The 27,656-nt window shown below is 40.8% G+C and overlaps 1 protein-coding gene across 3 annotated transcripts in view; it reads right to left on the bottom strand.

Annotated features, from left to right (window-relative positions):
• Positions 1-27,656, bottom strand: part of LGR5 (leucine rich repeat containing G protein-coupled receptor 5) — a 138,062-nt gene that overhangs the window by 7,518 nt on the left and 102,888 nt on the right. For 2 of the 3 annotated variants that reach the window (XM_045462699.1, XM_045462702.1), the window contains 10 exons: positions 20,257-20,472; positions 18,271-18,342; positions 15,362-15,430; positions 13,670-13,741; positions 10,218-10,289; positions 10,000-10,068; positions 9,787-9,858; positions 6,378-6,443; positions 4,920-4,991; positions 214-285 (listed from right to left, as the gene is read on the bottom strand). In XM_045462699.1, coding sequence (XP_045318655.1) covers positions 214-285; positions 4,920-4,991; positions 6,378-6,443; positions 9,787-9,858; positions 10,000-10,068; positions 10,218-10,289; positions 13,670-13,741; positions 15,362-15,430; positions 18,271-18,342; positions 20,257-20,472 — 852 coding nt within the window. The remainder of the gene's footprint in view (positions 1-213; positions 286-4,919; positions 4,992-6,377; positions 6,444-9,786; positions 9,859-9,999; positions 10,069-10,217; positions 10,290-13,669; positions 13,742-15,361; positions 15,431-18,270; positions 18,343-20,256; positions 20,473-27,656) is intronic. The other variant, XM_045462700.1, reaches the window with a different exon arrangement.

The raw sequence follows: 27,656 nt of genomic DNA, 5'->3' as shown, positions 1-27,656 counted from the left end.
AGCTGTCACCCAGCTCTTCAAATACGCAGTCAGGGCCCACGTGGCCTTGGAGGGGCAGGGTTCCTCCCTGGTCTGACTTCACTCGAGCCTGGAGAGAACTGAGGGCTGGGCAATCTGTGTGTGGCAGTTTCTTCAGCAACACCGACATTTGTGAGGAAGTTAAGTGGCCCCAATTTCTTAAAATATGCCATAAACAAGTCATGAGATACTCACAGCTTTCTTAGAGATGGCAAAGTGGAAAAGGCGTTGGGATGAATAACGGCAATTTTGTTCCAAGCCAAATTCCTATTTAAAAAAAGAATATATATATAAGGCGAATGAGAGGATGATATTTTTAAAAGATGGTGTGAAGTTTTACCATATATATTCATTCTCTTACCAAAATTTAGCTTCCATTCAGGGCAAAACAATTAGTTGATCACATCAGATAAAGATATCAGTAGTAAAAATGACTAAAGAACGGACTTGAAATCAATCTTGTTTTATTTAAAAAAAAAATTTTTTTTTTAATGTTTATTTATTTTTGAGACAGAGAGAGACAGAGCATGAACGGGGGAGGGGCAGAGAGAGAGGGAGACACAGAATCGGAAGCAGGCTCCAGGCTCTGAGCCATCAGCCCAGAGCCTGACGCGGGGCTTGAACTCACGAACCGTGAGATCGTGACCTGAGCTGAAGTCGGACGCTCAACCGACTGAGCCACCCAGGCGCCCCTCAATCTTGTTTTAAATCAATCAAGGAGAAATCATTCAGGTGGATATTTTAGATTTTATTCTCTGTGAAAAAGGTGACTTGAACATGCTTGTAAAATTTTATTAGGGTGTCTCTGAGGTGAGTAGGGGTAGAGGAGCAGTAAGACAGGAACTTCTGAGGCTCTTCCACTGACAAGCAAGTAAATGTGAAGTAGATAAAATGTCCCTGGAAATGTAATGAAATGCAGCAACACTTTGTGTACATCGTCAGATATGTCAGGCTTTAAGAGAAACACAGTTTTTTTTTTTTTAATGTTTATTTATTCTGAGAGAGAGAGAGCGAGCAGGGGAGGGGCAGAGAGAGAGGGAGAGAGAGAATCCCAAGCAGACTCTGTGCTGTTAGTGCAGAGCCCAACATGGGGCTTGAACTCAAGAACCATGAGATCATGACTTGAACCATAGGTCATGACCTGAGCTGTAGTAAGATGCTTACCCAACTGAGCCACACAGGCCCCACACAGAGAAGGTTTTTTTTTTTGTTTTGTTTTTTGTTTTTTGTCTTTTGTTTTTATAAGGGGCACCTGGGTGGCTCAGTTGGTTAAGCATCCGACTTTGGCTCAGGTCACGATCTCCTGGTTCATGAGTTTGAGCCCTGTGTTGGGCTCCAGGCTGACAGCTCAGAGCCTGGAGCTTGCTTTGGATTCGGTGTGGCCCTCTCTATGCCCCTCCCCTTTTCATGCTGTCTCTCTCTCTCTCTCTCTCTCTCAAAAATAAACATTAAAAAATAAATAAATTCCCAGTAAAGGAGATGTACATTTAAATTCTTAGCTCAAAATAAATATAAAAGGGTGCTAATATGTTGGAAATAAAATCCTTTGATAACAGAAAACCTACAATTTATGGAGAAATAAAGTTCACTAAACAGATACACACATGCACATGCATACACACTGAAATGTAGGTGATTCAGCAGGAATAAGAACTTCCACATTTCAAAAAAGAAACAATGAACTTAAAACTTGTATTTTTAAAATGCCTAACTAATAAGTATAACTAAAATATAGACATTTGAGGAAACTGAAAGTGATCACTGTCAACTTCTCTAGCACAAATGAGTGATTTATTTATGGTACTGTGCCTCTTGAATTATCTTGGATAAATGGTATTCGAAGAACATTTATATTCCTTTGAAAGTCTCCCTAAACTGGGTGAAACTAGAAGGCTTTTTATTTTGATCCATTCCTGCTGCCAGAACAGAAAAAAATTTTGGCTAACAAGAGGAGGATATGGTAGGGAAGGAGTGGGGGAGCCACATTTGGGGGTTGGGTAATTGAGTGAGGACACAGTCTTCTCCTGAGCTGCTCATAAAACTTATGTCCGGTGAGGGAAGCAAGTCATGCCATCTGTCAAAGTCTCTGGTGGCTGTGAGTAGAACATGGGTGCCCAGGGAGCTTCACAGAGAGGAATTATCAGGAATGTAGGCCAAGTCCTGCCATGGGGCTTTATAGCAATTTGGATTTAAAACAAATATGGGAGAATTTGTATGTTCAAAGGACTGTAATTCCACTTGTGTTGGTATGTCTGTGTGCTGGAATGTTCGCAGCAGCCCCGGGAGGAGCCACTTCCACTCTCCTACCCTGTTCTGTGCCTGGGGCTGACCCTGCAGGACACATGCCGAGGGGCTCCCTACTCTATGTAGTCAGAAGCCCAGGAGAGACAACTTGGGCACCTGTGCTCCTTCTCTGTTTTGGAATCTTGTCTGGTGGCAGCTGCACGTTTCTCAACCACAGCATCCCTTCTCTGTGCCTGTGTTCCGTTAGCCTCAGTCTTGGCCATGTTGTTGGTTCCCGAAAGCCCATCCCTTGCTTACTCCCCACCAACACCTATGCAAATGTCTCTTCATTTGCACCATTTCCTGCCAAGACCCTTACTGATACATCTTAAGAGGATATATACTTGTTGTAATAATGATAACAACAAACATCATCATGATACTATTGCATATTTACCATGTGCCAGGTTGGGTTATGAGTTGTTTTTTCACACGTATTGTCTCATAACCCTTAACACAACTCTAAGAGGTAGGTATTGTCATTAGCCCCATTTTACTGGTGTGAAGAGAGGCACAGAGTATTAAGTGACTTGCTCAAAGTCACAGAATAATCTCAGGAGTTGGGATTCAAACTCAAGCTAACTGACAGAGAACCTGATGATGTTTCACTCAGAATATGTTTGGAATTCTTAAGTAAATAATGAGAGCCACTGCACCTGACCCTGGGGATAAGAAGATAAAAGAGTTCTTGTCATTTGGGGTCCAGGGCATAGTCTACCCGTGGCAGAGCTGAGTGTTGAGTCCCGCAGCAGAGAATGTGCAAAGTGCATCAGAGTGGAGTGGGCTCGCAGATCTTGTTCTTGTGGCATGGGCAGGGGGCGAGTCAAGGGTGGAGAGGAATCCGATGGGCAACAGGAATAGGGGAAATGGCCACCATGTGTCAGGGGACTGGAATGCCTGGGTAAGAGTCAGGAGGTTGGAGTCAGATTTTGAAGGTGGTGCTGGGAAGTCTGGTGTGGATTTGAAGACAATAGGGGACTAAAAAGATTCTTGAAGCAGGGAAAGTACCATGATTAGACTTCTGTTTGAGAAAGATTCTCTTTAGAGAATGGGATGGATGAGTGGAGACCAATGATGGGCCAGTGGCAGAAGAGCAGCTGAACTGGAGTTGGCAGAGTTGGGTGAGTGATGGATGTGAGGTCTAAGGGGCTGGAAGAATTCAGCGACACTCATACATGTAGTCTTCAGGATCCCATTCTTTTGCTATCGTTAGAGATCAGTCTTCTATTTCATGTGCATATGAAAAAAATTTTTTTTTCTTTGATGAGAACATTTAAGTTCTACTCTATTAGCAAATTCAATGACATAATAGAGTGTTATCAACTGTTTCAGCCTTTTAAAATGGAACTGACCTTTGGAAACAGCCAGAACTCCAACTGGATGAAAAAGGCAGGTAATGAAAGGAGGTAATGTATTTTTTGTTTTACATTTATTTAAAAAAAAGTAGAACTTCACAAGCTGATGTAAAACAAATGGGAAGGGCAACATACTTAAATTCAGAACGAGATAGTTTTCAAGGTAAATTTTTAGAAGATGATTCTTAAAGGTAAATTTAAAATGTTTTGAGGAATAGTATTATTTTACAAGGATATAGTCTCTTAAGTATTCAGAAAAACTTTAGGGGGCACCTGGGTGGCTCAGTCGGTTAAGCCTCTGACTTTGGCTCAGGTCATGATCTCATGGCTCCTGAGTTCGAGCCCCACATCTGTGCTAACAGCTCGGAGACTGGAGCCTACTTTAGATTCTGTCTCCCAATCTTTCTGCCCCTCCCCCACTCATTCTCTCTCTCTCTCTCTCTCTCTCTCTCTCTTTCTCTCAAAAATAAACATTAAAAAAAAAAAGAAAAAAGAAAAACCTTAAGGAAAAAGGGGATTTTATCTAAATATACCAGAGTTTAAACATTCTATATTGTCATTAGTCATCAAAACTACATTGAAACTCAGTTTGGAGGTGAAAAAGACTTAACTGACACAGAAAACAATCCGTTACCAAGGTTTTCTTTTTTAAGTTTATGGTTAATACATGGTGTTTTCATTCATAAAATGGAATTAGATACTGTATTTACAATTCTTACTCATCTGATCAACAGAAGCCTTTCCAGGGCAGTTGTGCTCAAACCTTAGGGTACTTGTTAAAAAGCAGATCATCGGGACCCACCTGAACCACCTCAGAGATTCTAACTCATGAGGCAGGTAAGGACCTGGAACCTGCATTCTTGGCGGTGGCCCCATGACGGCTCTTAAGCACTTTGAGACACATCTTGAAAACTGTTTCCCCAGGAAAAACGAATGGGCAGGAAGTATTGTGTGGTCATCCCATTTCCGTGTGGAAATCCCTACCAATTCCAGGCTGCTGACAGAAACGCATTTCGTAGGTGATTCAACAGCTTGGCCTCCTTCCTCTTCATTCAAGTTTCATATCAGAGAGCAGACTGCAAATTTACTACTTTTGAATATACTCCTGGAAATTATCACGAGCAGGATACTTGCCCTTTGATGGCAAATACAGGCACGAAAGCCCAACAATTCCAGTGTACAGTGGAAAGAAAACATTGGGGAAGACCCGAAAGAGAAAGAAAGCGCTCTGTGTTGGGAAAGGTGCTGGCAGGCAGTACTCACAGAGCTCGGAGGCTGAGCAACTGCTGGAAAGTGTCAACTTTAATTTCAAAGATTTCATTATGTCGCAGGTCTCTGAAACGACAGAGTTCCAAAGATTGATTTCAAAGTCACTGGTTTCAAAGATTAGTTTTCGGAGTACTTCTACAGAAGGATTACCTGCCCTCAATCAAAGGAACACATGAAATATGAGTGTCAAGTGACTGATTAAAAATTTTTTGTTTTGTTTAAAGAAGAACATTCCAATTTATACACTTAAGCGTTGCCGCTCTTTCAGAGCAACGAGTTCTTTTGGGTGGATGTAAAACTATATTCCAAATGCCATCATCATTCAATCACTTGGCGCCTGCTGGCTCTGCCTTGTGAGTCATTCTAGTATTCTTTGGGGGTCTTGAAGAGAGTCAAATCCTTACCTTTTAAAGACGGATTTGTCTTTCTTTTTCTCTCTTAATCACCCAAAGGCATTCAGGGAAAAATTAAGTGGGAAAAGACCGATGGTTAATATTGTTTTTTTTTTAAAGTTTATTTACTTATTTTGAGAAAGACGGAGAGGGTGGGGGAGGGGCAGAGAGAGAGGGAAAGAAAGAAGAGAGAGAAAATCCCAAGCAGGGCTGTCACTGTCAGCACAGAGCCAGACAGGGGCTCCGTCACGCAAAAACCATGAGATCATGATCTGAGTAGAAACCATGAGCACCCAGGCACCCCAGATGGTTAATATTGTTTTGATCAAAACCGAAGTATGTCTATAAAGCAATAATGCTGGGGCGCCCGGGTGGCTCAGTCGGTTAAGCATCCAACTCTTGGTTTGGACTCAGGTCATGATCTCCCGGTCCTGAGAACAAGCTCTTCATCGGGCTCTGGCTGACAGCGCAGAGCCTGCTCAAGATTTTCTCTCTCCCTCTCTCTGCCCCTCTCTGACTCTGCGTGCACTTTCTCCCTCTCTCGAAAAAATAAATAAATAAACATGAAAAAAAGCAATAAGGCTGATCCTTTGTAGAGGAGGCAAGAAGGTTAGCATGTTTCATGTGTAAGTAGCATCCATGGCACCTCAAATATGACAGACAAATAGGGCGCCTTCTCTAAGGATGACTATGTGGAACCAACACCCCAACAAACCCAAGTCCTTCCTGTATTTAAAAGTAACATCACTCATTGGATATATAAGTTTAGAAAAATTCCAAAGCTCAAATAAACTCAGTTCTTATATCACCAAGTTTGGGGGAAGAAAGAAAAAAAGCATAATAAATGCTTTACTTACAGTACAATGCATAGAAAAATAATATTATCTGTGTTTCCCAACTTAATAGGCGTCCTACACAGTCACACCTTGTGTGTATAAGAAGAGAAAAGCACCAAATGCCTCCCCAGTGACCTGCAGGGCAAGCAAACCAATGACCCCTGGAAAAGTGAGTTTTGGCTCTTGTTCTTTGCTAAGTGACTTAAAAACTCTTATAGACGTACATTTTCTGAAGCTTTTGGCAGACTGAAAAACTGGGTAAATCTTCCAGCAGGTTGTAAGATAGATCTCTGAAAAACAGAAGGTACAAAAGGGAAAATCTGTTATATATTAATCTTAAGGAAACATGCTTTGCTCTCCTTTCCTCTCCAAGATGATATATCTCCCAAAGGCAGACTCTGAACGTTTCCCCAGCCCTGACATGGAGCAGGTAGTCAGAGGCATTATTGGATTAAGCATAGATCCAAACGTTTACTGAAATGTGGCTGTTGTACTTCTTTAATTGATTTAAATAATTTACTTAACAAATTTATTTATATTTTGTTAGTGATGATCTACAATGTTCTAGCTATTATCTTGCAGAAATGAGTCCAAATTAAATTAAATAATTGTGTCTCTCTTTCTAGGAGCTGCTATATCTCTACAGCTAAGAGAATCATTGTTGGTTCTTTTCTAATCAGCTAAAAAAAAATCCAACAAGTCAAAACGTAGCACTAACTTTGAAATCAATCACTACAAGGGGAAAAAAAATCTAAGAAAGTCTTCAGCCAAAACTCAACAAATTACAGAATAACAAAAACATCTGGACATATTTATAGTATAATATAACTAATCTAAAACAAGCCATGGTAATTTGCAGAAAGCTTAAAAAAAGAAAGCTGGTAGATAAAGTAACATAGATATTTAAAAAAAATCTCGTCTCATGTTTTAAAAGTTATCGGCTAATCAACTAACACACTTTCATGCCTGATTCTAATTCTTAAAACCAGATCGCCACCATGGAACTGAAAAATCCATACTGTTTTCTAAGAGGCTTTTAAATTATCTTGTTCTTGTAATTGATCACTTTTTTCTACATTTAGTGAATAAATGGAATTCATATAGAAATACAGTTCAGTTACCACACACAAATAATGCAAATGAAGCTGTTTGCAAACACAAGTTTGTAGTTTATACTAGAGGCTTGAAAGACCAAAGTAAACCAAACAAAATATGAAAAAACCCAAAACCATACCCCACACCTAAGCACAAATACACCTGGTTAAAAATTCGGTGTATATTTTTAAAAAGTAGTAAATGTGATAAAATGGACATATCATCAAAGCTGATAATAATTTGGTTTGCTCATCTCCACACACTGCAAGGAGACGAATCCTTCCTGTGCACCTTAGTAGAGGATACATAAAACCTTCTTCCACGTAAAGACCCAGTGTCACCTTCTACCTACCTTCTACCTAATGCTTTTCATGGCTAACATTGATGAAGCACTTCTTAAATATAGACACCATGTTTACAGCTTTACCTAAATTATTTCATTTGACCTGTGGTCACCCTATGAGGGAGACACTGATTATCACCATACAATGTGAAATAATTTGCCTAAGATCACCAGCTACTTAGTGGGGAAAGCCACACACAGCCAGGGAATTCCCATGGAGGTGAGGCAACTTGGGGGCAGTTTCTTCATGTACAGGTACTCTGTGGATGATTCAGCCAAAGGGTGGAAGCTCGCAGACCTATGTTTCCAGAACATAAAGTAGACTGTAGTAGAGGTCGGGACCCTGAGTCCTATTCTCAGCCTTAACTTGGATTCTTCAACTTGGTCAATATGTTGGTCAAAGCATTATACCTTTTTTAGTTCTCTCCTTAAATGAGAAGATACCTGCTGATCTTGCAGTGTTGTGAAGAACAAATCAAAATTACAGGTTGAAGTGCTTTGAAAATGACAAGCTTCTGTGGTTAATGGATTTGTATTCTTTCAGACCTTTCAAGTTTCAGCTTGAGGAAAGAATAGCTTGAAGAAAGAATAATGGTTTAAGGGAAACGAGAAAGAAGTTGATAAGAGCTAACACTGCCTGAGAGTTTACGATGTTCCAGTGCTGGTATAAGTGTCTGACATGTAGTAATTCATTTAATCCTCATGATGATCCTCTGAAGGAAATGGCTATGTCTCTATTTTATAGATTGGGAAATGGAACCCCAGAAGGGATAAATAACTTGCTCAAGATCTCTTGCTGGTGTATAGAGAAATGGGATTTGAACCAGAAAAACAGACCAGGGACTTTGCTCTTAGCCAATTTATGCAATTCTAGACCTGGGTGGTTTACCATTTGCTATGTGACATAGTGGAGACAGATGCAGTTTAAATGCTGGCTCCTTAAGTATTAGCTATAGCCTGTGAAATCTTAGTCATGTTATTAAGCCAGTTTCCTTGAGAAATGAGGGTAATTATGCCATTTTGGGTGGGTAGGCAGAATTCTAAAATGGCCCCTAAGATTTCCACTACCTGGTGTTCATGCACTTTCTCCTGGTATTCATGCACTTTCACCAGCTATTCAATCAAACTGCCTGTATTTGAATTTGGACTCTGCTACTTTCTTGCTGTGTGACTTTGACAAATGTGCTTAACTGTCCTAATTCTCAGCTTCCTCATCTGTATCTACACCTCAGAGGGCGATGTGGGAGAAGAGGAGGAGACTTACTCTATGTTCCCTCCCTTTACACACAAATGACTGACTCCAAGGCTGTCACGTGGTGTTACTACAACCTCCTATCACTGAACAACTGAAGTCTGAAGTGGCTAGGGGGCTGGGGAGACGGGAAGGCAGAATCATTATGGCAGACATTCCCATTCTTCCCCTTACATTTGTAGTGCTGCTTGTAGCTCTGCTACTGGGTGAAGCCTGTGGTGGAATTAGAGGCATTCAACTGACACAGATGTCTCCTCTGTGAGTACACAGCCATGACTGGAGACTAAGGGTCCATTCATTAAGTCCCCACAATGCATGAAAGGATGGTAATAGGGTTGGGAGTTGAGGGGAAGGGCTGAAAATGGAAGGTCAAAACAAAGCTCTTCAAATTCCTATAAACTACTTTTCAGAAAGGGAAAGGCAGAGGAAAAAAAACCAACAACCCAAGTCAACAGAAATAATATATGCAAGCTGTTTAACCATTAGTGGAAACATTAGAACATGGCACCCACAACTATACCGGAAGAATGTTTGGTCACCTTTATCAAGGTTTGTATGGGTCTGATAACTTAATTTTTTATTTTGGCATCCATATTGGGTTTTTAATCCATTAGGTAATTTTTTTCTGCTCTGCAAAGAAGGGGAAATTAAGTTATCTAGGCTTGTTCATATCCATTTTCTGACAGGAAACGTGTGCCAGTTGAAACTCTAATGGGAGACTGGATGGAACTTGGGAACAAAGGGTGTGCCGCCACCATTACCGGGGAATTGAGACAGTCAATTCCCTAACCCCCCACGGGGGCGAGGGAGGAACGACCTGCTGGAGCCCTGCAAGGAAAGAACTTTCTCCCCTTTTAAAGCATTATTGAAATAACGCCTGCCATTTTGCTCCTAGATGGAAGTTGCCTGTTTACAACAATGTTACTGCCTTCCTGATACGCACAGCACTTGCAGATTAGGTAACTGATCGCAGGCGGTTTGAGGAAGAGACGAGATCTGTGCTCCAGTTAAAGTCCTGTTGAAACACAAACCAGACATAATTCTTTTATTCAGGCATTGCACAGTGACATATTTTTATTCACTGACTTTAAGACTGGTCAGGCTTCAAGGGCAGTGTGTATGCTGGGCCAAGTCAAGAGCCTATTCGAGTACTTACAAACTCTCCAGGCTCGCAGTTCCAGTTAAATCAGGAAATTCAGTTATTTGTGAGGCACCATTCAAAGTCCTAGAAAGAGGGGTACATGAGTACTATCAAAAGAAGTTTCCAGAAAGGGGTAATTTTAGTGCCATTTTCAAAGCACTTTAACTTAAAATATGCATGTGGTTTTTACAACAACCCTACAAGGGAAAGCAATCTGCAAGAGAAAAACTTACAGTGTTCTTAGTTCAGGTAAATGTTGAAAAGCGGATCTTCCAACAAGCTGAATGGGGTTGTCATAGAAATGTCTGAAAAAATCCAAACACCAATGTCTTAGTATAAAAGTTGAATGACAAATGAAGACCTGTTCAAAATTTCAGGGAATATATTAAGTGTGCGTAACCGTGATTATACCATATTGTATAACATCCCAATTATTTGGTATCAGGCAAACCTCAAAAATGTTTTAACTCACATGAGGAGGCTTTGGGTAAGAAATCCATACTATATAAAAATGAAAATTTCTGATAACAAGGTAGACATGAGTGATAGTTACTAAGGAGAAAAGCAAGTGAGCAGACTATAGGTATACTTAAAAATCTTCCTCTTCCTCCAACATCCGTGGACCATTCATCAAGTGGCAAGAAGGTAATTCAAGGGGTTGCCAGTCATATCATTAAGTAAACAAAGGTGCAGTACATATATTTATATGAAAGTTAGTCAAATCTTATCATAACATACAAGAAGGACTCCTCAAATTATTTGAGAGAAAATTTGCTACTCTGCTTTTTTTTGGTGACATTTAGTTTTTTAAAAAAAGTCATGACTGCTTTTAAAGGTAAGACATTATTAGAACTTAAATGATATTTTGTTTTACAGATTTAAAAAAAATGTTTACTTATTTATTTTGGGAGAGAGAAAAGAGCACGAGTGGGGAAGGGGCAGAGAGAGAGGGAGAGAGAAAACCCCAAGCAAGCTCCGCGCTGTCAGCACAGAGCCTGACGTGGGGCTTGATCCCATGAACTGTGAGATCATGACCTGAGCCAAAATCAAGAGTCAGACACTGAACCAACCGAGCCACCCAGGCTGTTCTACAGATGTTTTCAATGTAATGGTATTTGAATTGTCTGGTCAATGGAGCCCTACAAAAAGTTGTCAGTTGACACATCCTAGTTCAATGAAATTCAACTAATATTTATTGGTGTCTACTGTGCTCAAAGTATGAGGGTCGGTACTGTGGGAATTTAGAGACTGATTCATTAGGGAAGCCGTAATTAAGTATCTACTATGTGCTTGACATTACGCTAGATTCTGGGAGTTTGCAGATGGGTAAAATGTCCCTGCCCTAAAGAAGCTTGGAATCAGTTGGGACAGAACAAATAAGTAGCAGCATCCCACGTCCTGGTTGATAAAGTACTTTCACATGTATAGCTCAGTTGGTCTACTCAACAGCTTTATGAGATCCATAGCACAGATACTTAGATATTATTTATCTCATTTTTGGAGGAGGAAACTAAAGCTCAGATACTTTGGCAAGTACATTACTTCCCAGAGCTTTACTTTCCTAATTTGTTAAGCTGGAATAATAAATCTTAGTTGTAGGGTTTGTGTAAAAATTGAAAGAGCTAATGCTTGTGTGACATCTGGTATAGTACCTGGGATAGAATTGTCATCCAACCAACCTAAGTCCCCTTCTGTCCTCTTACCCTCCAACCTCTTCTCTTGGGTTAGACAATCAGCAAGAGAAAGAGCTAGAGCTAGAAGGTCTTATGATTAAAAATGGAGTTTTCATCATAATATTACACTGTCCCTTATCTAGACAATATGCTTGTATGTATGTAATTGTGTTCACACGTGTGTATGTATGTATCCTGGGCAGATATGAATACACATGCTTTTGTACCTAAGTATCACAAATACAAATAAGGAGTTAAAGGTTCTTAGGAGGGAGTTTTCTTGTGAGATCAAGAAAAACTTAATGGAATATCATTGGAAATGGGCCCAGGAAGACAGAATTTCAATAAGCATTGTGAGGGGATGGAATCATAGGAGCAAAGGAAATAAAGAGTTTTGTTGTATGAGGATAGCTTCGTCCATCTGGGTTATGGCATATGGTAATTGAGGAGAGCTTTGGGGAGCTGGTCAGGAGACTCACGATAGACAATCCTGAATCTCCGTATGTTTCACAGCAAGAGAGTGACGGATGCTGTGCTTCAGGGTGACAGGTCTGTTAGCGGTAGAGGCAGGGAGGGTGGCAAGAATGTCGAGGTGGTGGCTGGCAGAGGCTGGGGGCAGTGGGCATGAAAAGAAGTCACACGGAGGACGGAGACCATAGAGGTAGACATGGGGACTGGGTAGCCAATGGGACAAGGGAAGCGTTCACACAGAGTGGGAGCTGGGGATCCTTGATGGGGTGGCAGTGGCAAGAGATAGAGGCAGAAGCAAGGAGAGGAGAGTTTCAGGGAGAAAACAGTGAATACCATAAAATACTGGATAGAAGCACTAATAAATTTTGGGGGCTTCAAGTCCTTTCTCAAGTGGTATTAGCATATCAAAAGAGCGATTAAAAAAACAAACCCAGGCTTGTGGCTGCAAGGAAAAAGAAGCAAAGGCAATGCAATTTGCCAACTCTTAATATGTAAATACTCTCTAATGAGGCCTAATGTTTATTGGCAATAGACTTTAAAACCCTTAGTTTGCCAACATACTGTCAACATATTTCAGAAACGATGAATGGTATTTTTTTTTTTTTTTTTCAGTTGTCAGGGCTAATTGGGATTCCAGCTCATTGGTGACAGATGCTACCCGGTTCCAAAAAGCCTCTTAAGTTGGCACAGGATGAATATCTACCAAGAAATGCCCCTAGAGTCAGGTTCAACAGTTGTCCTTACTCTCCTCCTGCATATCCAAGACCCCTCCTGCAGACCTCAGGCCAGTACTACGCCCCAAATCTGCCAGGGGTCTTTAACAAAGAACAATCCTAATGCCTATTTTCATCTTCCTGTACGTCTACAGATGATCAGTCTTCTGTCTTTGCTAAAATGTGAACATATAACCAATTAATTATACGCTGTAGTTGTAACTCTATTTTATGCTTTGATGGCATATAAATCCCCAATACACCTTTTAAGAATGTACACATCTTTCTAGAATTACAACCTAGCTTGTAATTCTATAAATGTGACTCAATGCTTGGGCTTGGTAACAAATCGATATAGAAACCTAGCATAAGCCAGTATGCCCCAAACCCCCACCATCAATGGAGTCTATTGCTGTAAAGGACTCCCATTTGTATGTAATAATTTATATTTCGAGTATACTTGGATTTAAGTTCTGAATGACTAGGTGACCTTGACATTGAAACTCTGAAAATGAGTTTTATTCCTTAGAAAATAGAGATAAGCAAAACTATTTCACAAGATTTTTGTGAAGTGAGACAAGGCATCTGAAGATACGAAGCATAATGCAATGCACACTTGTAGGGTATAGAAAAAAAGAATCTTTGATGTTATGTTAGCATTCAGCTAAAACCTGACAAAACATCTCTCCATACACTTCTCTGTATAGATTCTTACACTGACAAAGACCAAACTTGGGAAAATATAGGACACTCATTGTATTATATTTAAAAGTGCATTATGTATTATATTTCAGGATGGAAAAATCAAAAAGAACTATGGCCACTTACATTGTAATAAGAGAAGGATTGCCTACAAATGCTTTCTCAGGTATTGACTTGATATTGTTGCTGTGAAATCCTCTAGAAAGAGAGGGAAATTTTTTTTTTAGAAAATAACGTGTAGGGTAAAAGTATGTAATGGTACTCCCCCCCCCCCCCCCTTCCTGTGGCAATAATCAACCTCTTTGGTAACTAGAGGATACAGTTAAATTCCTCTATGCATTTTGAAGCTTATGTGCTCTCTAGGAGAAAAAGAAATCACGAGCTCTTATCTTGAAAGAGGAATAAAGAATCTGAAAATAATAGTTGTGCTTTATGGAAACTTACAATCTAATGTTATAAAAAGAAATTCCATCTGTTAATATCCAATAGAGCACCATTGTATAACAACTTGAGAGAGAGGGAACCATCTTTGGAGAGGGGATTATGATCACTCCTTCTGACCCCATTTGAAGCTAGGAGAAGAGAAAATTGACTTAAGCTGCTGTGAAGCAGAGATTTAAGTAATCTCCTTATGAGGGCAAAATTTCCTGAGCTGAGGGAAGGTGCTCAGTGAGTGTGTAATAACAAATTGACTCTCCTCTGTCGGTGCTCATGTTGTCTGAATGGCAGAGGGGCAGAGTCAATGATCTCTGGGTCCCATGTGGGCCGGTGGCTGGATAAGGTGAGTGACAGTCTTTGGGTTGCTTAAGCAGAGACCACGATGACTTCCCGGTTCAGCCACACGTGGGGTTCCTGAGGGAGAACCCCCTCCTAAAGGCTTTTTCTTACAAACAAGCCCTGTTGTCTGCTTCCTTTAGCTGTGTGTCTTATTTCTCTCAGCCAAGAGGATAGGCTCTATGTTTATTTTTCTTTCCAAATATTGGAACATTCCTTTCATACATTATTCATATTTTTAGGTACAAAGAAAAGGCAATTAAATTTTAGTATATAAAAGACAATATATGCAACCTAGGAGCTGAAAGTTAGCTTTACCTTAGTAAAATTGTAGGTTTTTAAAAATTAAATATGACTCACAGAGTATTTAAAGAATATGAAATAATGTATGTGAAAGCATCTAGCATAGTACTAGGCACATGCATTTGATTTCTCTAGTTCTAGACTTATGCAGCCTAGAGAAGTCTGTTTTTCAAAATGCTTGGCAAATAACTGAATTCCATAGCGATTTTCTATAAATCTATGAAGTATATAAATGTTGGGGAAATATAGCTTAGGAAAAGAGTATGATTTAGAGAACTATGTATATATTTTTTAATATACACATACTAGAGAAATCCATTATAAATTTAAAAAAGACTATCTGATGATAGAATAAATTAAAATATATTACAGGTTTACTTAACTATTATTTATACAAACTTATTTATTTGTTTAAATGTTTATTTATTTATTATGAGAGAGAGAGAGAGAGAGAGAGAGAGTGTGTGGGGGAGGGGCAGAAAGAGAGCGGGAAAGAGAAAATCCCAAGCAGGCTCCACACTCAGCATGGAGCCCAACTTGGGGCTTGATCTCAAGACTGCAAGATCACTACCTGAGCTGATATCAAGAGCCAGATGCTTAATCGACTGAGCCACCTAGGTGCCCCTATACAAATTTTTAAAAATCTTCTAGTCAGTCACACTATGTACAATAATCAAACATATTTTAAAGTGAATTCACAAAGAATAGAATTCTCCCATTAAATCTGTCCTAAGTACTTACAGTTCTTTAAGGTTGGAGAGTGTCTTGATGGCAGTGGGAAATTCATCAAGATTATTATAATTTAAATCTCTGAAAATAAGTAAATAGTATTTTCAGTTTCTCATTTAAAAATTCGAATATACTACTTATACAGAGAAAGTTAACATGCCGTCCAATGGGGCAGGATCACTGATAAAAATTCTCATTCCTTCTCTTTATGGAAAGAGATTTTCTTGGCTTGCTGACCAGTATGTGCATTAAAATTGGTCATCACACTGATCATGAGACATTTCAGAGTCAAGTCTCAGTGGCACAGAGGCATTTAAAAAAAGGGAGGGACAGATGACAGTGTTAACGTTCAAGTAAGAGGGACGTTTGGCCAGGTGTTGGCTGCTTGCTGATGTAGCCGTTCACCTGAACCCGGCTCACCAAGCTGTCCGCTTGTGTGTGCTCTTGTCCTGGCTCCTGAATCACATTTCCTTTCTTGTTCCCACCTACACTCTCTGACCTACCCCCCTGTGTTTCAGAGTCTCGCCTGAGAGGGCATCTTGGAGAGCTGCTTTGTCCCTGACTCCTGATGAGTCCATGTGTCTCTCCCAGGCTGAGGTCCAGGATGATAGCCTGCTTCTGGAGAGGTTTATGTGGTACTGGGTACTCTCAGGAAGGGCATCGGGTCCAGAGTTTCTTCAGGGTCACAAATAATGATTCAGATCAGAAGTATGTTTTCCTTGGTCTGTGAGGCAGAGCTCTATGTTATCCTTCAGGCACAGAGACGGAATGGCCAAACAATTTTGAAACATTAATTTCTCGATCTGTTATGACACAAATGGCTTTTCAATTCCATTACTCACAAGCGCTTTATAGACTTACTCCACCTTATGTCTACAACTTCATATGAAAAAGTAATTGCCTCCTAGTCTCTGGGAATGTCAGATTTCCCAGATGACGCAGAAAAACCTTTTGGTCAGGCAATCAGATGTGGTTAGATCTTCCTCTATGGAGAAGAATTGCTTTTTAATTTTAAGAGAGATAATTTGACCGAGTTAAACATGAATCAGGATTCCTACTTGTCTGGCACAAACCATCCTTAAGCTATACTGCAGGCAGGAAACTCGTGTCTTTTGTGGACATAAATTTTCTTCCTGTTTGTAAATCTCTCCAGATGCTCTGTTTTGATTAAACGAGGACTGGGTCCTTATAAATTACTTGGGTTTCTAGTGAGGGAAAGGAAGAGGTTGGGAGTAACCAATTTACTGATCCTCTGTAGCCCTGGGCAAGGGGGGGGGGAGGGGAGGGGAGGGGAGGGGGAGAATGAGACTCATAAGAATTTGCCCAGAAATGCTTTACTCTTTACATGAAATCCAAGGTCTTCATCTCAAACATGGGGGGAAAAAAAGGAGACACTATTTATGGAAACACCCTTCAAAGCCAATACTGTTTTTTGTTCCTCCTCTGTTGGAAAGGACTGGAAGGTGCTTTGCATTGCTAAGATATCATGCCCAGCCCTGTGTGGATAAGGGAGAAGTTCTAATTTTACCAAGCAGCTCATGGGAATGGCTTGCTTATGCCATGAAATTGACTTCAAAGTTCTGGATAAGTTCATCTTTGGCATCTCCTTATGAGGATGGTTCCTCTCTTCTAAGAGGAGGCACAGGGTGATTTAAGTAACCCTGGAAAGAGAGCGTGAGCACTCATTGACCTGGAGAAGACCACTAACAACAGATGGTCCCTCAGGAAATCACCAGACCCAGACCTGGTTCGAAGCTAAACCGACCATGTACGAATGCTAAGCTCTGTATTCAAATAAATAATGGGCTCCAAGGCCACAGAAGAGATGGTCTTTGGTATCTCTTGGGTCAGAGCCAACATTGTAGATTCAGGCCCTGTGTGACTTACTGTATTTGAATATTAAAAATATGGGAGTGAGAGGGGGCACAAATGGAAGCATGCCCTTTCTTCCAGAACACTCAGGACCCTCACTGCCTGTCACCTTACCCTCATTATACCTCTGTCGCTCAGTTAGGGCAATGAGGAGCAGCTCTTCCCCTGGGAAACGGCTGGAGCCTGGTGAGGTCAATGAGAATTCTTCTCACCGTGCCTCTGGGAAAGGCTCTTGGAGGTCAGCTGGCTGGACTCTATTTTTATTATAGGTACCAATTCAGAACTGAACTTTTGAGCTATTCTTTGGAAGCAGTGTATACTGCTAAGCATGGACTTCAGACTCAAACTAGGGAAGAAGCAAATCCCAGCTATGCTACTGACTAGATATGTCATGTTCGTAAAATAACTTAACCTGACTAGAGCGGAAAGTGGGACAGTGATGGCTGCCTCCTCAGATGGCTGTTAAATGAAACAGTGTCTGCCAACATGCAGTGCAATATTTGGTTATAGATATGCCCAAGAAATGGTAGCTGTTATTAATTTTTAGTTTTTTGAATTGCTTTAGTGTGAACCTTTGTGGTTTGTTAATGAGACGCCTGTTCATCTCAGATTAGAGAGTCCTGGCATTTGCCTGGTTGGTGTCCTCTCATTGGGGGCAGTGGGGTGGGGGAGCAGGGAGTGCAGGCTAGACTCATGAATAGTGAGCCTGAGTGACAGTATAGAATTGATCCTTGACACAGAGTACACATTCCTAAGCAAACAGTCACTGCTCGGTAGAGAACATCTCATTTAGTTTATAGTGATTCTAACTCATTTACCACTCTTGTTAGATTAAAATAAAATATCAGTTTTATTGCTTAGCTCTGTGTGTGTGTGTGTGTGTGTGTGTGTGTGTGTGTGTGTGTAAGATAAAGCTGCCGTAAATATCTGTTTAAAGCTCAGGCAATTAACCAAACCAAACAGCAAGTTTGACTTTAAGGCTATTTTGATTCCTTCAGAATACTCATGAAAACACTGAAAAAAGGGAAACAAATAAAAGGTCAACTCACAAAGTCTCTAGGCTGTGGAGCCCATCAAAGCATTTCTTTCCCAGGGAGTGAATTCTATTATTATGGAGATGCCTGCAGAAGAACATTACAGACACAGTCAGGAAGGCATGCTGCACAGGGAAACTTAGGCACAGCATTCAGATTGATTAAATCCAAAGAAATTTAGAGTAAAGAACGCACTAATTATATATAAGAAATGCTTTGTTAAACTTTGTTGTTTTTTTTAAAAGGTCTATATGACCCATCCGCTCTTACCATAGATGATTATATACCCGAGAATTTAATAGGCAATGACAGTTTTATCTTTTGGGTTTGAGATATCAGGGAGTGTATAATACTATGGGCAACATGCTGATAAAAGGAAGTTCAGGTTGTTAACACGGCTTTGGGATGTAGGATGTTAAGCAGAGATTCTGACCATCTTTGGCAAATGAAGGATGGAAGGAAGCGTTTGAAGCATATTTTCTAGCAAAGCTCCTGGCTTATAATGTCTACATTCCCAGGGTGGGGCCACAGGTTAACAGGCAACAACAATTTTAGCCACAGAGAATGGCGATCAGATTTTTTTTGGCTGCCCAGGGAGATTAGTTATCTCGACGCAGTATTAGTGTGTACAATTATCATCTTTGGCTCAATGGTAAGTCAGTTAAGTCAGGGCCAGTGAGAGCAGCTGTGTACATAACTGAAAACTGGACCAAGTCCCAAAGGGATTTTTGGAAAATGGGCTTAAGGAGAACAGGGTGAAAAAGAATGGGTGGATCTCTTGTAAACCCATTCCCTCAGGGGGAGGAAAAAATTAAAGCACATACCCAGCCTCTGGTGGGTCGGTAGCATCATCTTTATATGTGAGAGTCCATATAGAAATTTGTTAATATCACCCCAAACTTCTTATCCTCTTAGACTAAGATTTTTATTCTAATAAATATATGTTGGTTTCATGTGACATTTACTGACAATCTTCCACATACAACACATGCGGAAAGGGGTAAGAAGCTGGCCAGCCCTCAAAGGAAGATGTACTACAATACAAGGGAGATGGGTAATCAAGAAAACTGGAATAATAGAAGGCAGTGGCAGGCCAGGGGCGGGTGTGGAGCAAAGGGAAGAAACAGGGCAGAAGAAGCCCTCTTCAGTTCCTACGCACACAGATCTTACAGCCTTTTGAGCAGCTGCTATCTTCCTCTATCAGCCTTGAGGGACCATTATATTACCGGGGGCATATTGCTACACTCTTAAAAAATTTTTTTTAAATGGTTTTATTTATTTTTGAGACAGAGAGAGACAGAGCATGAGCAGGGGAGGGGCAGAGAGAGAGGGAGACACAAAATCTGAAGCAGGCTCCAGGCTCTGAGGTGTCAGCACAGAGCCGGAGGCGGGGCTCGAACTCACAGACTGTGAGATCATGCCCTGAGCTGAAGTAGGTTTTTAAAAAAAATTTTTTAAATGTTTTTATATATCACTACACTCTTAAAGAAGACTGATTATTTTTCAAACTTACTCGAGAATCATTTTGGTTTACTTAAAGAAATCTAGACTCATCAGGAAGAAAGCCCCACAAACGCACAGCTCTCTGTCAATGGTTTGTTGTTACTTCTCTCCCCCCTGGTAGGGGTTCAAAAAATATTAAGTAATAAAGGCATATTTCAGTTTGACCTGAATAATAAACTATTACCAGAAATAAGGAGTTTTTTATTAACTTCAGTCACTGGACTAACTGTACAGCATGAGGATTGCCTGAACAATATTCATCGGCTTCCCGAAGACACAGGTAATAGTTTATCTTTGCCTTGCAGTGCTTGGCACTTAGCAGGTGCTTGCTAAAAGCTGTTGAATTCTTTTATACAATTAGAACATTTGTGAGTCATTTTGGGGAGGGGTTCAGGGGGTTTTCCTCCCTGAAAATGTCCCTATTCAAGGTTTGAAAGACTGGCACTTGAAGGTCAAAGTTAAAAAGTATAAAGGGGGGGGGGGAATCAATAAACTTACAGAACTACCAAGCTGGAGAGGTTTCCAAAGGCATAGTCTGGTATGTGGTGTATTTTGTTCAAGGCCAAAGTCATGGCCTGCAGTGCTGATAAACTTCTGAAAGCCTGGACAGGGATTTCTGTCAGGGCGTTGTCATCCAGCCATAAGTGCCTCAAGGAATGCAGGCCACTGAAACAGCTCGGGGGGACGTAGCTGATGTGGTTAGCATCCAGACGCCTGGGGAAGAAAGCAAGCAAGAAGGTAAAGAGGGCAAAACCGGGCCAGAAGATCTGCCTTGCAGGAAAACTCTCAATATGCTGTTGAACCTGAGTGAAGCAGGGCTCGGGCCCCCAGGATGCCCTGACATCTGGAACGTCTTGCTCTCCCGGTAGGCTGTCCTCACTCATGAGTACAACCATGCCTTCTTAGGTCTGCTGGGCCATAAAATTCCACGGAGCTATGATTCCCTTCCAGGCTTGTGGGTAACATGCCTTCAGGCACGAAAGTGGCCTCCCCTGAGGTATAGACTTTCAGTGTGATGATCTTTTAGTTTTCCTTTCTGACACCAGGAGAAAGACACCCTTTCTCTTCCCCCTCACCCAGAGCCAAATCCGTGCCTTTGCTTTCTCTGGAGTGTTTCAAACATATGAAACATACTATTCTATTAATTTGCTCATTGAGCTCTGGGAAAAGATCATTTCAGTATTGGAAAAGAACGGAGTAATTTTTAAAGGCTGTTGGAGATACGCCTTGGGGAGGGAAGAGGCAGCCTTTATTTTTTTCCTAGTACAATGCCGAAAAGCCTAAAAACTGCTGGCTTTCTTGTTCATTTAACCATTTGCATTGGGCAGATATTTGTTTTTCCTGACATTTTAAATGAATAGTAAAATTAGCAGCTGTCCCAGGTTTTGCTTCTTTCTTCTACACACCATTTTTTTTTTTTAAATGGGGAACTACATCTAAATATAGATCTGGTTAATGAGCGATTGCAGCTTCCGAGCCAGCAGAGGGAGTGCAATGCATTTGTTTCGCCCCTGCCCAACAGAAACAGAGGCTGTGATGACAATGCCTGAACTTTTCTTATTGGAAATTGAAATTTCCTGTAAGGTGCACGAACAAGAGAACCACCATCACCCAGCAATGCTTCCGATGGCTCTCTCTCATTTTTCTCATCCGTTCTTAAGGCTCACACATTTGTTTCCAAAGCTAGGATTAAAAAAAAGAATAAGAGGAGTTACATTTTAACTAGTCCATGTATTAGGGAGGATTAGAAAATCACGCATGGATTTTGAAAAATGTTTTAGGAAGCATTTAAGACTAAACAGATGCAGGAAGCGCACCAGGATCATGAAATAATCCCTTGCAAACCAAATTTAAACAATTTAGAAACAGAGAATTCTCTGTGGTAGGGAGCTAATCTCTTTGGAAAGCGGCTTCCTCACTTTTGGTCACATAAGTCACTTCACTTGTCCTCTAGCTCCTACCTCTACTGACCGAATGGGAACAAGTGATGGACCAAGAAGGCCCTGGACCAAGTTTTGAGAGTAACTGAGATCAGGTCACGTGGAATGAATTTGAAGAGTTCGGTGTCACGGCCCACTCATAATTACATTTCCAGGAGGGCAACAATTACTGCAGGCAGCAGAAACACAGGTTCCAAATAAATATCTCCAGGTTCTATCAATGGGGAACCAGAAATGTTTAGGAAAACTCAACACTGCCTCTTCCCCCTTGCTCCGGTGATGACATGTCTGGCCCAGGTTCAAATAAGGTATACTTTTCGTCAGGGGTGAGGAAGTGATTGTTTTTATTTAACCAGAAGCAAAGCACGTATGTAAACTCTTTGTAACGATGAAAGAAGGAAGACTTTATTGAAATAACGTGAGCTTCCGCGTTTTAGGTGACATATTGTCTGATAATTGCCAGTGGCTTATGCATTAGATATCAACAAGTGGCTTCCAAGAGTCCTGAAGATGAGTCATCTTAAGGTTCAGTGCAAACGTCCACATACCTTTACAGAAAAGGCTCTCTCAGCATTGAGTCACAGGCTTGTCTTCGATATTTAAATTACTGTTAATGCTCCTGCTAGAACTTGAAGTGACCTTGGTCTCAGTTTTCAATGTCAATAAGCCCATTTCTCTGGATAAATGTCTTTAATGAATCACCCCCACCCCACTCCCGAAAAACGAATGTAATCTGCCTCCATGCTGTAATCTTAGAGCAATTTACTATCCCTAATGAATTGAGTAAGGCAGGGGCAATTCTGCCCAGTCCTAACACTTCACATACTAATACTCCCAGACCCCACCCTCGGGTATCCTGAGCGTAGCACTAAAACGTTTCTCTGCCTCAATAGTCTCTTCAGGTAAGAAGCTCCCAATAAACCACACTCCCTCTGAACGCAGTGTTTTGAAGTCCATGTCCACCTGGCCTCAGTGGACCAAACCTAATCCAGAGAGTGGTATATTGTTCACAGTCAGAGGCCTTATCTGATTTAATCTTAACAGAAGATCCTAAGGCTGGAGTATGGAATTAATTATCCAGCCACTCATACAGGTGTTTCTCACAGAACAAGGTTAAGACTGTGGGCCAAGCAGCTGGCAGGACACAAGTTGTGCCTATTCACTGAGTAAACAAAGAGCTCATATCATGTCAGTCTGGTCTTTTGGGGCAGCTGGCATGGTCTATGCATAGGCTTGGAAAATGTCATATTTAAGTAGTGCTGTATAAGAAAAACATCACTACAGAGAACACAAAAACACACATAAAAATGTGGTTTTATGATATTGTCAGGAGCAACAAAAACAACTGCATTATATAGCTCCACTTTTTAAGTGTTTCTCTTTTTGAATGTGTATTTGAGAGACAGAGAGACTGAGAGAGACAATGTGAGTGGGGGAGGGGCAGAGAGAGACTGGGTCAGAGGATCGGAAGTGGGCTCTGCTCAGACAGCAGCGAGCCTGATGTTGGGCTCAAACTCAAGAACTGTGAGATCATCGCCTGACCTGAGCTGAAGTCGGGCATTCAACTGACTGAGCCACCCAGGCACCCTTTAAATGTTTCTTTTTTTTTTTTTTTAGTGTTTATTTATTTTTGAGAAGGGGGGAAGGGCAGAGAGAGAGAGAGCGAGAGAGAGAGAGAGAGAGAGAGAGTCTGAAGTGGGCTCTGTGCTGAGAGCAGAGAGCACAATGTGGGGCTCGAACTCACAAACCATGAGATCATGACATGAGCTGAAGTCGGATGCTCAACCAACTGAGCCACCCAGGGGCCCTACCCCTTAAGTGTTTCTTTATTATCATTTCCATTTCATGCAAATCATAAAGGGTGTGTGTGTGTGCGTGTAGGCAGCTTAGAATCTGAATTTGGGATGAGAAATCTTAGATCTAAGTCAGTATATACATAGTAGCTGTGTGATCATGGCCAAGTCAACAGATCTCAGCCTTCACACCCGTAAAATGGGGGTAACACCCCTCTATTTTATAAGATTGCTTTATGATGAAGGAAGGGGTATGACAAAGCTTCATAAATTGTAATTCTCCTTAAGGATTTTAAATTATTATTACTTGAGCCTGGTTAACAGTTTGTGTTTTTGTTTTACGACCATGGAAACCATTCAGAGTAAAGGAGGTGAACTCAAATTTTACCGTAGTCAAAAGTTGGTTAAAAGGAGTACTGCATTGTTAGTGAATTTTGATCCTGAAAAATGCTACTTCTTTTATCTTTCATCACAAATAATTAAGAGGTATCTGCAATTAGACTTAATAGAAGTTATCCTCATTTTTCGGTCTTCAGTATTACAATTACATGTGTGTGCATGCACATGTGTATGTGCGCACGTGTAATCACAAAGGGCCAATCGTTGTTCCTGATACATTACTGACTAGAACATCTTCACTCCAAAGGCAAAGGAGAAGTGGTGACATGTGATAGCACATTCTCAGAGACAATTCCTAGCAATGATCTTGACACTTAAGTATCTATCAGCAATGTGACAGAGGTAGCACAGAACCTGGATGCAGACAGCTGTAGCCAAACAAACACTTTAACAATGGGAATGGCCTGACTATCTTTCAGACAAATAAAACTTCTTAATTATGATCTTGAAATGCATTCAGAAAAGTAATCACTATAAGGGAAATGGCACCTATTTTATGCTCCTTATGTTACGTATAATTTATAGCAATCTGATAGATAAAATTTTACACTACTTTTTTTTTTTAAAGTTTTATTTATTTATTTTTGAGAGATAGCATGAGCAGGGCAGGGGCAGAGAGAGAGAGAGGGGGAGAGAGAATACCAAGCAGGCTCTACACTGTCAGCGCAGAGCCCGATGTGGAGCTTGAACTCACAAACTGCAAGATCATGACCTGAGCCAACATCAACAGTCTGAAGCTTAACCAACTGAGCCATCCAGGTGCCCCTACGCTACTTTTTATGTCAAACAACTAATTACTTAATAGATATATGGTAAACTGGAAAGGGCACTGAATTAGAAAAATTAAGACAAATTGAGTCAAGACTCTGTCAGTTATGAATTTTGATATTTGGGGGCACACTGATTAATTTCTCTGAGGGTCAGCTTTCATATCTGTAAAGCAGAATCATAACAGGTCACAGAATTGCCATGGGAATTAGAGAAAACATATGTGGAAGTGTTTTGTAAACAGTGAAGCACTCTACAAATGTTAGGTGTTAATATTTGAGAAAAATCTTCACATTTAGGAAGTGCTTCCCCTTCCTCTAAAAGTTTCTTTAATTTATCCTTTGTAATTTCAAATCTCTCTAAAGGAGACTGACATTTTGGGGGGTCATATGGGCTGGCGGGACTGCTGATTTTCCACTCACCATAATCCTTCACATGTAAATTCAGTAGCTACACTGCATGTTTGGATTAAAGCTGTAGGTAGCCTCCCAACACAGAGAAAAGAAGATGCACGCATCTTCTGTGTTAGGCCAGCAAACGTCCAAAAAGGCTCACAAGGCTAACATGGCTGAGGAAAACGAGGACATCATCTGGTGCATGAACATAATTTTCATCAAGTATGAGTCTGGGCAGTGTTACTTAGAGAACTACAACCGATGAGAAATGGTTCTGTCATGACTTTGGGGCATATGTTGCAATAACTCCCTCTCTGGAGGGAGGGCTTGAGGTTGGAGTTATGAATCCATAACTACCAAATGGATTCTGCTGTGCAAACTGCTTGGCCAAGGGGACTGTCCCTCGTGGATCTGGATTTGTCTCTCCTCACCACTGGGACCTTGTCAGGATCATCCAGATCCTGACCGGCTTCAATATTCTCGAGTGTCCAAGGTAAGCACTTAGAGTCTGGATAACCACTTTCAGAAGATTTCTGGGTTACCTACCTATGAGCAATGACCCATTGTCTCCCAAATAATCTGCAGAATCTACATCAAAATGTTTCTCTGGGGTGGGCAGCTATACTGTCTCCTGACTGGCTACCTCATGTGCTGTGGAAAGATCGCTCTGATAGCACTGTGCAGATGGACTGGTGGGAAAGTAAGTGACCAAGGCAGTTGCAGTCATGAGGGTGAGAAAAGATGAGGGCCTGAAAGAAGTATGGAGATGGATAGGAAGGCCCGGTGGGAGGATTGCTAAATAAGTGGGCTCAACAGAATGTGGTGACTTGTCAGCTGTGGCCACAAGGGGAGGCAAGAAAGCTACTGTGACTCCATGTTCCATTCTGGGCAACTGAGCGGATGGAGACCATGCAAGAGCAGGGATGAATGTTATCCAGTATTATGTAAACTAAAAATAAAACAAAACTGCATGTTACCTGTGAATGCAGTTCTATAATATCAGTGTATCCTATGTGATGAAGACTTAGAAGGTAACAGGCAAAAAAATCACTTATGTCAGGCACTGGCCAAAAAAACCCCAACTCACTTTATTGTCTTCTGTCTAAAGTTTTTTTTCCATAATATTTTCATGTATAAAACCTTAGTTTTATAAGTTTTCTCTTTCAAAAGAAACATTTGGCCAATCTGTTCCATACTCCTGGAAGGAATTTTTGATTTATAAATGGCATTATTGTACGGATTATAGAAGCTATGAGATCATTCTTGCTATTGTTTTTCCAGAAAAAGGACCTTTACATAGATCTCAAATATGGTACCTTGCCAGTGTATCACACAGGCTTATATCTCTGTTTGAGAATGTCTTTGATAAGACATTAACTACAAGGAAGAAAGCGTTAGTCAAAAGATAAGCCATAGATCTTGGCTAATTCCATATCTGACATGACTGTAATGATGTCAATTATTAACATAGATGACTTGAGAAAAAAGAAGTCAAAGGTGTGAAGAATATTGCAGCTGCAGGTAGAGTATAGTTCCTGGGGATTCTTCCAGTGAACAGAATTACGAAGCATAGCATTTTCTGGCACAAGAACAGACACTCAGATCAATGGAACAGAATAGAGAACCCAAAAATGGACCCACAAAAGTATGGCCAACTAATCTTTGACAAAGCAGGAAAGAATATTCAATGGAATGAAAACTGTCTCTTCAGCAAGTGGTGCTGGGAAAACTGGACAGCGACATGCAGAAAAATGAACCTGGACCACATTCTGACACCGTATGCAAAAATAAACTCAAAATAGATGAAAGACCTAAATGTAAGACAGGAAGCCATCAAAATCCTCTAAGAGAAGGCAGGGAAAACCCTCTTTGACCTAGGCCGCAGCAACTTCCTACTCAACACATCTTCGGAGGCAAGGGAAACAAAAGCAGAAATGAACTATTGGGACCTCATCAAAATAAAAAGCTTCTGCACAGTGAAGGAAACAATCAGCAAAACTAAAAGGCAACCGACGGAATGGGAGAAGATATTTGCAAATGACATATGAGATAAAGGGTTAGTTAGTATCCAAAATCTATAAAGAACTTATCAAACTCAACACCCAAAAAACCAATAATCCAGTGAAGAAATGGGCAAAAGACATGAATAGACATATCTCCAAAGAAGACATCCAGATGGCCAACCGACACATGAAAAAATGCGCAACATCACTCATCATCAGGGAAATACAAATCAAAGCCACAATGAGATACCACCTCACCAGTCAGAATGGCTAACATTAACAACTCAGGCAACAACAGATGTTGACGAGGATATGGAGAAAGAGGATCTCTTTGGCACTGCTGGTGGGAATGCAAACTGGTGCAGCCACTCTGGAAAACAGTATGGAGGTTCCTCAAGAAACTAAAAATAGAACTACCCTATGACCCAGCAATTGCACTACTAGGTATTTATCTACAGGATACAGGTGTGCTGTTTCGAATGGGCACATGCACCCCAATATTTATAGCAGCACTATCAACAATAGCCAAAGTATGGAAAGAGCCCAAATGTCCACTGACAGATGAATGGATAAAGAAGATGTGGTATATATATACAATGG

Source organism: Leopardus geoffroyi, chromosome B4 (genome assembly GCF_018350155.1).
Source record: "Leopardus geoffroyi isolate Oge1 chromosome B4, O.geoffroyi_Oge1_pat1.0, whole genome shotgun sequence".
Lineage (NCBI taxonomy): Eukaryota > Metazoa > Chordata > Mammalia > Carnivora > Felidae > Leopardus > Leopardus geoffroyi.
Note: the sequence above shows the minus strand (reverse complement) of the source record. Positions and strands in the feature narration are given on the sequence as shown.